The sequence below is a fragment of the Humulus lupulus genome, chromosome 8 (assembly GCF_963169125.1).
Source record: "Humulus lupulus chromosome 8, drHumLupu1.1, whole genome shotgun sequence".
Lineage (NCBI taxonomy): Eukaryota > Viridiplantae > Streptophyta > Magnoliopsida > Rosales > Cannabaceae > Humulus > Humulus lupulus.
In genome coordinates, this window is record NC_084800.1 from 66,079,750 (window position 1) to 66,092,605 (window position 12,856).

General features: G+C 29.2%; 1 protein-coding gene across 1 annotated transcript; it reads right to left on the reverse strand.

Annotated features, from left to right (window-relative positions):
* Nucleotides 1-6,707: 6,707 nt before the first annotated feature.
* LOC133797605 (glutathione S-transferase U25-like) lies at nt 6,708-10,598 on the reverse strand. Its single transcript, XM_062235559.1, has 2 exons — nt 10,178-10,598; nt 6,708-7,266 (listed from the first exon to the last, which is right to left on the reverse strand). The coding sequence occupies exons 1-2, from the start codon at nt 10,490-10,492 to the stop codon at nt 6,922-6,924; spliced, it is 660 nt and encodes a 219-aa protein (XP_062091543.1). The 5' UTR covers nt 10,493-10,598; the 3' UTR covers nt 6,708-6,921.
* Nucleotides 10,599-12,856: the final 2,258 nt, after the last annotated feature.

The following is a 12,856-nucleotide window of genomic DNA, read 5'->3' on the forward strand; positions in this document are numbered from 1 at the left end:
GGAGATATAATATACAGATATGGAATCTATACCTTTCTGCGAGGAATTGAATGATGGTTCTCTTAAGGGTTAGCGTTTGGAACTGAAAGGTTATTGAGCTCAAATTCATAAATCAATTTATGTGTTAACCTTCACTAGTAAAGTTAATGGTACTTAAGGAAACAAGATATAATTAAAGAGGTTAAACGGTGATTAATTCCTACTTTAATTATGAACCATTAATAAAGAATTGAATTGTATGTAGTGATTAAATCGATGGACACTTTTTATATGTTTAAAAGTACTTAATAAATAAATGTTTATAATTACAAGAGTGCAATCTCATATTTTTAGTAGAATAATAATGAGATTAATAAATCAAAGTTATTATATTAAAGTTTTTAATTAATAATCTAAATTTGGAGTTTGAAATTATAGGTCTATAGGTCTCGGAGATGACTCTATCAACACTATTCAAGGTAAGAGTTGAAATTGGGAAAAATCAGGAAAATGACATATTTGGAAGAAATTTGTTCTTCAGGGTCAAATATGTAATTGAGATGAATTAATCAATTAATTTTTAATTTTTTAAAATAATTAATTATATTTTTCAAAAATTATTTTGGTATTTTTGAAAATAGCATTTAAATAATTAAGATAATTAATTTTGAATTAATTAGCTTTGTTTATTTAAATAATGTGAAAAAGATATTATGATAATTCAAATTGGATTTGAAATGATATTTATTCTTTAATATAATAAATAAGTTATCAGATTTATATATTTTTTGAATAAATAATTAAAAGAAAATTGCTGGAACACATCCTTGGAATTATGGATGTGTTACACGCCAACTACAGTGCATGCACTGTAGTTGGCATGTAACAAGGTCCAAGAATGAGTCTTGGATATTTCTTTTATTTATTTAATTATTTAATAATTGATTTATAATTTGAATTTTGAATTTCAAAATTTTAATTAATTCTTTTATAAATCTATTATATGGAAATAGTTTCATAAGATACTTTTGATAGAAAGAAAATAGATTTTATTTTTCTTCTCTATTCCTGAAAATTGTCTCAGACCTAATATTCCAAGATCTCATGTATTGAGAATGTCTTGTGAATTAGAAAATTTTCCCTACCATTACTCTACATGCCCACGCACGTCTTGGGGTGTAGAGATACATCTTGGAAGATCTTGGTCTGAGTATTTTGAAGAACTGCTTTGGATTGGATGTTTGTTGGGAATACAAAAAGATAAAGAGGATTCTTGATAGTTCTTCAACTATTAAATCCTCATCTTTTATTTCTCTATAATTAATGTATTGCATGTTAATGGTTCCGATTATTTAAAGTTTGTTTAACTAATTTTTTTTTGAAATCTTTGGGCCCAACACCCTGTGCTTTTTGTTGCACACATGGTAAACCAATTACCAAAAACATACAAACTTAGTGTAAGAAAGTACTGAGAACTTGAGGTCTTAGAAACTAAGTTTGATTGTAAATTCCGTCTTTTAGTTTAATGGATATTTTGGTAATTTTTGTCCTGTAAGGGCAATATGGTAATTTAATACTCTTGAGGGATATTTTTGTAATTTTCTAAAATTTCATATTATGTGATTATATGAATATGTTTGTGATATTAATATCAATGTAAGATATTTTACATTGGAAAATATCGAAAGTTCTTGGGATTTGTGTTAAAATGACGAATCACGATTTCCTTCAAGCGCTAGAGACTTTATTGTCAAGAATTGTTGAAAGAGGGGTCATAATGGAATAAAGATAACTTATGGGGAATACATTAATTATGGATTATGAAAACTAATAGTTTAGTGTAGAATTATTAAAAAGGGTTTAATGAAATTGTTAGAATAGCTTAGATCAAGGGTAGGATGGTAATTTGGCGTTAGTGAGTCATTATAAATAGAAAGTGAAAGACTAGGCTTAGGGATAGACTCACAATTTGAATTTGGTTCCTGCTTTACACATGATCAAAGGAGAGAACTTTCTCTCACCCTCTCTCTAGACTAGGGTTCAAGATTTAAGGAAGAAGAAGGATGAGGATCTCTTCATATATGTATGGATCACTAGGAACATCTTGTTGGGGATCATTTAGGATGTTTTTGGAGAAGATTTTCAAGACTTAGGTTGTTGCACATGATCTTGGTAAGAACTTCTCACACTATAAAAGTTTCTTTGATTATTCTTGAAGCTTTGGGTTATGTTGATGGTGGTTTTCATTAGAAAGCTTGATAGATAGGGATGATTGATTTATATGCATGTTAGAGACTAAGGTATCAATCTATAATGGTTAGAAACATGTTAGGGTTGAATTAATGATTATATAAGGTCTGGTTTTGTGAAATATGTTCAAAGCTTGGGATTATGGACTTAAGGGTTTCTCATGAATTTTTGGTATTTTATTTATCTTTAAAAAAATTATGATAATATAAAGGGATTCGAGACGAGAAAACCCCAAAAAGAATTGTCAAAACGGATTTATATTGAGGAAGATATGACCAGTTGAAGTTTAGTCAGCATCTGGTTTTCAAACCAGCGCTGTGACGCAAAAGGAGTGCGCTTAAGCGCCCAAAATGCCAAGAATCTGGGAAAAATAAAGGTCGCGACACCCAAATTTTAGGGTCGCGGCTCTTGACTGCGACAGGGTTCTTTTTGGTTATTTTTAGGCCGCTTTGATGTCGTTTCATATGGGGTTTGTTGGGGAATTCCTCCCTAACGTCTTGGGGACATTTTTAGGACTTTCCTAAGGAAAATATAAGGTTGATTGGGTCTTAGGAAGGGTAAGGTTTGGTTCTTGACCTTTGGTTTAAGTTATGAGTCTCTAAATGATATATGTTGTATGTTTTGGATTTAGGCTAGACAAGACACTTGAAGGGAGGTGGTTGCGTCGATGCTGGACCTAAGGCAAGAAGAGTGGACACCTGCACCTGCAGTAAAATTTGTATGTTAGGTTATAAATTATGTTATAAGCTATGCTATGAATTATAGTATGAATTATGCTATGAACTATGATATAAATTATGTTATGAGTTACATTAGGAATTATGTTATGGGTTATGCCATGAGCTATGTTATGGGTTATGCATGTTGTGTGTGACTATGTTATGTGTGAATATGTTGTTTGTCTGTGTGGCATGGTTACGTTATGAAAATTCATGTTTACGTTACGATAAATTACATGCTTACGTTATGATAAAATGCATGCTTACATTTCTCGGGCTCGGCTGCACACTTGACCAAGTCAGCACTGGTTTACGGCCGGAACGACACCGATAATACGTGTTATGAATTGAATATGTTACGCTAGGATATGTTATGTTATGCTATATTTATTGTGTGCTATGTTTACATTATGCTATAGTTAGGTTTTGTTGGGATATGTTATATTTTTCTATGATTATGTTACTGTTATGATTGATTAAATACAAAAGATAAGTGTTAAAATATAAGCAAGGTATAAACGCTTATTGAATTTCATATAGTGGAGATGTGAAATTTGAGTTTCTATTGTAGGCGCTTTAAAAATGTGTTTTTGGATCCAAAGTGATGCATGGAGGTATCTAAGGGCCCCCAAAATTTTTGGTAGCATTTGGAGCAATTTTAGGACCTTTGGAAGGGTCCAAAAACAGAGAGGTTAGCGATGCATCACCACCCAAGTGGCGTAGCTTCCCCCGATGCTTAGGGTTTTTTAAAACCTTAGTAGGCAATGCATCACATGCATGTAGGTGACGTATCGCCTACCAGGCAGGCGACGCGTCGCTTACTGGAGTCCATACAAGTTACGTAAATTGCTTTAAATGACGTATTTTACAAGTCTAATCCTATTGGTTAGACCTAATGATGATGCCTACTCTATAAAAGGGTCAAAATAGAGTTTTAGAAGACTTGATCACTCTCTCCAATCATTCTCTACCCTCTCTCTCTAGCTCCAAGAATCTCAAGTTTTCTCTAAGAATTCATAAAGAAAGCGCTTGACTTTGTGAGTTTAAGGCTCTTGCTCAATCTCAATCCTCATTTCCTCCTAGAAAAGGCCTCAAGCATCAATGGTGGCTAGGAGATAGAGTATTTGGACAACATTAAGAAATGTGTATAAGCCTTGGATTTGTGGTTTTGCATTGTTATAATGATTTGCTCAAAGTGGTAGTTCTACAAGGGTTTTGAAGGTTCATCAAAGTTGAAGAAGATCATTCACCAACTTGGGTTTGCATAATCTTTATCAATCTTTATTTAGTCTTTGTCCATCCATTTTTTGTGTAGATTCTAAATTTGGAGGTGGTGTAATCTCACTCCCCCCCTAATAATCTAATACTCTATGATTTGAGATAGCATATCATGGAAGAATCTCTAGTTCTAATTACTTTCGTTTTGTGTTTTGCATAATCAACAATAAGGGATATTTGTTCATCTTTTACAACCTTCAAATCTTTGTTTCAAGATTTGGTTTGTGCTGAACACATAACCATGAAAGAACAAAGAAAGTTATTTTTGGAAATGCTCTACATGCATGTGGATATGAATTCAAAGTCTCCATCAACAAAGGATGAGACAACTCAATGAGATTACATGATTAAGGAGATTGATATCATCAAATTCCTTATTAATAAATGTGTAGATTTCAAGAATTTGAATGAAATGTGTTTGCTGCCCTATTTTTGTGAGTTTAAGTTTATTGTTTATTTTATGAGTACAATGGTGAATATTAATAAACAATTCAAGGGTATACTTGTTTTGTTTATAAAGTTATTGATCATCATGTGAGATATGGTAATTGTAAAATTAACCATAATGAGATTGTAGTTAATATAATTGATGATGAGATTTTTATGACCTTCATTGAATTTAATACATTCGATGAGGAATGCAGGGAATTGACATAGTTCATGCATGTAGTGATGAGACTAATGTAACCTTAAGAGAAGGTGAACATGTCAATGCAATTGACGATGAGATCATTACAAAAGAAAGTGAAGATACTAAGGTCAATGCATTTGATGTTGAGATCATTGCAACCTTGAGTGAAGTTAATGCAACCTAAGGAAAGGTGCAAGGATAGTGGCATGATACTTGTGCCATCATTCATGCAACCTATGATAAAACTCTTTTCAAAACCTTTAAAAATGATTAGGTGAGACTTCAAGTCCAAATGAGAAATGAAAAGAGATCCGATGCAGCTGGGTCTAGGGGCGGTGTGATCACGATGGTTGAATCGAAGTCAGGGTCGGGGATCGCAGAGTCACAAAGTTGTGGAAATCTGAGGTTGGATTCGTGGAGGTTAGGTCAAAGTCAGGGTCAGAGTCGCGGGGTTTATGGGCAGAGTCAGGATTGTGGCGTCGGGATCTGAGATTTGATTGACTGGAGCTGTAATTTTTTTTTAAAATTTCTTTTTTCAAATGCCTGGTTTGTTTTTTTGTTTAGGTTCTTTGCTATATTTATTATGATTATGTTTTGGGGTTTGAGGTTTGTAGGTTTTATGTTTTCTAGTTAATAATCGATTGATTTTTTTTTATCTAGATTTTCTCACTGAGTTGTGAACTATTTGTGGTTATTATTTTGTATTAACTGTATGTTCTCTAATGAGTTTGGACATTCAAATTTGATTTTATATATGTTTTGGTGGTGTTGGAGTTTGCAAGGATGAATACAAATACTACTACAATCTGGATGTCAGACATTGGTCATGAGAAGTTGGTTCCTCATAAACTAACCTAATATATGTTCAAAGGTCGTTTTACACAAAACCAACTTCTCATGTATGTCAAAGATAAACATGAAAGATCGCTTCTACAGAAAGCAACTTACCATGTTGGACCAGCTTAGCATGGGAGGTCACTTTTCTACAGATAGACCTATTTCATGCTTGTAGAAGCCACTACAAGTTGGTTGTACTGCAAATGACTTATGATGTAATGATTGTTAAATCATGGCTTTGTTGAGATTGTTAATGCATTATTTCTAAAATCTAGATTTTATATTTATGCAAGGATGAATAGAAATCCTAATTCTAAACCTTTGTAAGTCTAGAAAATAAATCTGAATGTCAGATTTAATCTGGATCTGATTATTCTTGAGGTGCTCTTCATGTTCTTGAAGATGTGGATTTTTTTTTTTAGAATTTGAAAGAGAAGTGGGGCATGGAGAAGTCGAGGGAAGGAATGAGAAGAAAGGAAAAAAGAAAAAAAAAAGATTAAAAGAGAAGTAAAAAAATTATAATTTTTAAATTAATTTTTTATTTTTTAAATCTTATAAATTGATTAGTTTTAATTTTTTTTACTTTTTAATTTGAATTAGTGTTACTTAAGTACCCGTAGTACCAAAACCTAACAGCTTAACAATGTGTATAATTGGAAGAGAATTTTTAACAAGTGGAAAAATTTGAAACTTGGAGGCAATAATAGTTTGGAAAAAAAAAAAAAACAGTGACACCACATGGGTCTAGATCCAACCTGTGAATGCTTATTGGACACCACACAAGTTTGGATCTGATTTTAAACTATCGTATTTGTTTTTAATATAAGCTCACATAAAATCTCTCTTTAAGCACTAATAATTGAACGATTTCATCATTCGTTAGTTTACATGCAACCTCCATAATAAAGAATGAAAAAGAGTAGAAGTGTTTGTTTTGTCACTGGAATTTTAAAATATGATATTTTCGTGTTCTTTACGAACCAAATAGAAACAACTTGAGTGAGAAAGAAAAATAGCCAAACCAATGAAGAAGCTTTTTATTTATATTTTGGCATAAGATGAAAGACTCAGCTGTTTTAACAGAACATAATCAGACACAAGAAGTGTCTAATTAACTAACCCCAACAAAGACAATAACACAAGAGAAAAAGAAAACACAGGGAAAACGAATATAACATCTTCTTCAAGTAGCACTAGAGGATATGACCTAACTGCTTTCTGATTCGTCTACTCCAAGCCAAACATCTTCTTCATTTCGACGACGAATTCGCAAATCTTCTTCGAGTCAGGAAGGGTTTTGGAGACACTCTCCCTCTGCAGGCACCTCTTGGCCCATGCAATGGACTTAGGGCACTCGGCCTCGATGCTGAAGTTGCCGAAGGTCTCATAGGCAGGAAACCAGCTGTAAAATCCTATAAGGGCAACATCTACAAACCCAAAGCTGTCCCCTCCAAAGTATGGCTTCTCTCCAAGCTCTGATTCCAACACCTTGAAAATTTCTATGAATTCCTTCTTGGCTGCTTCTTGCTCTTCTCCTTTTGTGCTCCATATCCTCTTACCACAATCATAGACCTGTATTTTACAGTACATAATACATATATATATACAGTATTAATAAGTTTTCCAAGTTGGTTTCTTTAAAACACTCATAATTTCATTCTCCATTTGGGAAAACATTTCATCCAAATAAAATGATTTTAATAGGTACAAGGAATTTATGTAAGCCCAACCCCATACATAAACAATTATCTATTTAGCTTACATCGTTATTATTTTTACTCATGAATAGTACTAATACTTTGCATTTTTTTTAATAATTACAAATTTAAATATTTTAGACAATGACTATCTGATAAAAAATTCATTTTTTTAGTAATTAAAAATTCATTTTTTTAGTAATTAAAAATTCATAATTTTTAGATTTAAATACTTAAATGTAAATTTGTGATTTAGCATTCAGCAATTTAATTTTTTTTTTTTGGATTTGAAGCAATTAAAAAAATTATAGAAAATTGAATTTTTTTCAACTATAGTTAAAAATGTATTCTTTAGTTTTTTTTTCAGGGACTATTCTTTAGTATTTAAGATATAAAATTCTTAAATTTGAAACACATAATATAGTTATAAATTTGTACTCTAGTATTTAATGATGGTTTGTGAATTTGGGATAGAGAAAATAGTGTTGATTTGTTATAGTTTATAATATTTGATGAGTAGTAGTAGTGGCTAGAGTAATGATGGGTTATTATATTATAGTTGATGTTGTTGGATGGACAAGTGAAGAAATTTGGATTTGGAGGAGTAAGGTTTATGTTTTAGAGGGTATAAGATAGTAGAAAGTAATAGAGTTTTATTGATGGTTTGTTGTTTCTAGTTACACAATTTGCTACCTATGATGGGGTATATATAGTGGCTAGCCCACTTTACATTTGTGACTAGAATTACTTGTTTTAGATCTTTCTTTTACTAGAAGGAATATTAACTACACAAATTTACTTGTTTCTTAAGCATAACTAGAAAGTTCTAGACTTATTAAGTTTTCTAAAAATGCTTATAAGAAAGTCTAGAGTAATTTTATTCTACAAATATCTAGAGTAAAGTATTCTACAAATGTCTAGCATATTTTAAAGTATTCAAAAAATGTGTAGCAACTTCTAATATTTATTAAGATTGCAAATGTATTTTAAGTGCTTTTAAATACATCTTTTTTTTTCTCTCCACACCCGCTTTTAAATAAATCCCTCATAAATGACTAAAAAAATTGCACACCCCTGAAAAAAATTGGAGTAAAAAAATACCCATTAATAAATATTTTTAATTATTTTTCCACCCATGTAATTTATTATTTTTAAAAAAATTAAAATATCTTTAACATTCTTATTTATAATAATAATAATGTTTTCCGGAATAGCAAAAAATTAATCATGATTTTAATTATATATTTTTTTTAACTTAAAACAAGAACAAAATATGAGCATAAATAATTTAATATTAAAAAAATATTATTAGAATAATTTTTTTAGTAAAATCACGATATTCAATTTTTACACTTTTAAAAGTTAAAAATGATAAAATAATTAATATATAACAAATATATTAAATACTGTGGATGTGTGATAAAAAAATATTTTTTATTATTGTTAAATATTTGATGAGAATATTTAGGTCAATATACTAAAATAATATATTTGGTAAAGAAAGTTATATGAATACACCCCGTTTCTAAAGAAAAATTATTACATATTTATCATAAAGTAAAATGACTAAAATGTATATTTAAAAATCTTTCTTCATATTTATAAAATTTAACACAGTGTACCCTCATTTCTAACAAAATTAAAATTATAACTTTTATATAATTTAGTTGAGTTTTTCTAATCTCTCTAAACATTATGTAACACCATAATAACTCACAAAATGCAGCTTAAGATTAAAATTTATTGCATTATTCGCAAATCGTACTACTTTAAATCTTTTGAATATATATGTATGAATACTTTCTAAATATATATATATATATATATTTAAACAAAACAAAGAGAAAAAAAAACAGAAACAAAAAGTAAGATTAAACATTATCATGGTACACATATATGTATATACAAAGTAATTAATTTCTCAAATATATGTAGAATATACATTACTCATATTTTCTTTATTTTACTATCACTAATTTTAAATGTTTATATTAAAATTATTATAATATATTTAATTATTTATATGTATATCTTTGCTTTTAGAGAGTATATGGTTCTTTTTCTTGATCACTAAACGATGATTGTGCTTGTATGACTCATTATACTATAAATTATATGTAACATATATGTGTAGTGGATGCAACACTTGTAATTATTTAATAAAATAGATAAGATATTAAATGTATGCAGTGTGGTCCTTCAAAAATAAAAAGTTCAAAAAAGTGTAGAGATTTTGTCATATTTTAATGTTAAAGAGAAATAAACTGACTCAATAGTGAAATTATAGTGGAAAAAGCTTAGCTAAGTTAGAATTATTGTGCTTGGCTTACATAAAAAATATTAAAAAAAAAATGACTATCACCGAAAGCAAGTCTTGTATTCTGATTCGATTCGATCACGAAACTACAGTGGCTAAACAACGAAATTCCTCTTTTAAATACTTCTGTTTAATACAAGTCCAATAACTGATTATGACAAAGGGATTATCTTCAAAACTAATAAATAGCTTTCATGAGTTAGATTAGTAAAATGATTCAAATAGAACTCTAAACTCAATTTTGGTAATTCTTAACTGAAATCACAAATAATTTATCAAATTAATAATTTAGAACAAAAATAAAATAATTACATTTAAAGTCAATTTAAACCATTTTACAAAATATATATTCAAAAAAATAAATTTTTTAAAACACAAAATATAAATGCTTACAAACATTTGTCAGCAGAAAAATCAAAAAGAGAAAAATATGAAAGGGCAGATGCTTAAAATTAACAAGATGAGTTACCGTCTTGTCAATGTAATCAGCCCAAAACTTAGCGTGGGCTCTCTGGTAAGGATCAGAGGGAAGCAAAGGAGATTTTTCTGGCCAAACTTCATCGATGTACTGCAAAATAACGAGTGACTCACAGACCGGCTTTCCGTTGTGAATCAAGACCGGAATTTTCTTGTGAACTGGGTTCTTCTCCAGAAGGAGGGGACTTTTGTTGGTCAGATCCTCCTCCCTGTACTCGTACTGAACACCCTTTTCACTCAGAGCTATTCTAGCTCTCATGCCGAACATACTGCACCAGAAATCCAACAGAATCACCTCGTCCGCCATTGCCAACTCCTCTAGACAAAAGACAAAGCAAGAAATGTAATTATGAATGGAGTGATCGAGTGAGAGTTATAGAGCATAGGATAGCTTTATATAGAAAACAAATGTGCATATAGGAGATTGTATTATTGGCTGATATTGATGGAAGTTAATTCTAATTCAATCTTTCTTCTTTACAAATCTAGAAAGGAAAAAAAACACACTTTATTTTCGATTGGTCCAACCGTTTTTTATATATTTTTTCTTTATATAAAAATATTATATACAAGCAACGTGCAATATGACCGTTTGCTTAATTTTATTTATAGAAATTATTAATTATTTTTATTAAATTTATATTAATGTCATATAAATTTCAAATAAATATTCTATTTTAATTAAATAATTTATTTATATTTGTTTAAGTTTATGTTTGTTCTAGTTTTTGAATTTTGGAGTAATAATAAGAGATTATATAGTATATGTTTAATGTAATATTAAATATTATACGTGAATTTTAAATTTAAGTTTCTTGCTAGTTTTTTTTTTTTAAAATAATTTATTGCTAATTCACAATATATTATATTATATGTTGAATATGATATTATTATAATAAGTGAGTTTAAGTTTAATTAAATTTTATTTAAGTTATAAAACGTATGATTTTATTATTTTTAAATAATTATCATTGTAAAATATCTCAAAAATATCATATTTTAATTTGTTTGATTATTTGTTATTTTAAAATATTTATTATTGTAAAATATCTCAAAAATATCATATTTAAATTTGTTTAATTATTTATTATTTTTAAATAATTATCATTGTAAAATATCTCAAAATATCATATTTTAATTTTTATAATTATTTATTTTATTTATGTTTAAGTATTTACAAACTACCGTTAAATATAAGAATATTCTGTTAAATATAAAAATATTCTGTTAAAGCTAATAATAAAAAAGTAAAAAACCATTAAAGCCAAATTTTTTCGTTATCTACACACTTATTATATAGAAGAGATAAAAGATGATGAAGATATTGTGAATTAATGGACTCCTATTATCACCCTTCTAATTTATGAGTTTCATTTTTTCTATACTGATTATAATTTTCCTATTCAATGTTTTATAATGGAAAATAATCAAGTGGGGTTTGTCTTGCCTTTTTTCATTATTTTGTGTTTTTTCAATTTATATTGGTGTGTAGTTTGTTTGGTCTGCTTGGGTTTTTGATGCTTGTAGTTTAGTTTTTGAAATTGCTCATTTCCAATGTCATCAATGTCATTATCTTTACCTATTTGACTCAAAGATAATGGTTTGTAGTTTCCTCAATTTTGACTTTATCCCTAGGAAGCATGCTTATTAATCTGATGTAGTTTAGAGCAAGCATAATTTTGCAAAAAAAGTTGAACATTTGTACCTTAGGTTCTAAAGGTTGCAGATTTTATAAATGAGGTTACAGATGTTGCACTTCAGATTCTAAATGTGCAGGTTTTGCAACAGAGGTTGCACCTCAAGTTTGAAAAGTTGTAGAAATTGCTAAAGAGGTTACACCTTAAATTCAAAAGGTTGCAAATTTTGCAACATAGGTTACAAATGTCCCAACAGAGGTTGCAACTCAAAGTTTGAACGGATGTAGAGATTGCTAAAGAGGTGGTACCTTAAATTCCAAAAGTTGCTCATTTTGCAACAAAAGTTTCAAATGTTCCAACAAAGATTGCACCTCAAGTTCAAAAGGTTGCACCTTAGATTCCAAAGGTTAGAGATTTTGCAACAGAGGTTGTAAAGGATGCCATAGATGTTGTACAGGTTGCGGAAGATGTATATTATTATTAGTTTTAGGTATACTCTAAATGTGTGTGTTTTTTTTTTTGCAGAGTTAGTGCGATATACATGTTCTCATTTGCTCATTTGCTGAGCATTTCGTTGGTGGTAAGAAAATTTCAAGAACTGATTTTGATGTCGAATATCATAGATGTAGACTTGCTTATTTTTTTACTGTACTCATACATGGTAGATGTCTAGAGGCAAAGACAATTCTTAGATTGATAATTGGGTAGATAATTAATTAGTTGTTTTTTTTCTTTTAACTTAAACTCTTTATCTAGTTTTAATTTGTAAGTTTATTAAAGTTGTTCTTATTGACCTTGTTATTTTTCATATAGTTATCGATGTTATTATTTTATTGTTAATGTTTTATTTTTTAATTCACTCTTTTTTTATATAGTTTTTCAATAATGTAATGTCTTTGTTTGATAATTTTCAGATTGAAATGTAAAGCAACTTTATAATCATGTTAAAGCAACCAAATTAATAGCTACCTCAAATGCAAGAAGTTTTAAATAATGTTCCAGAAGTTTTAAAAGAGGTTGCAACAAAGGTTTCA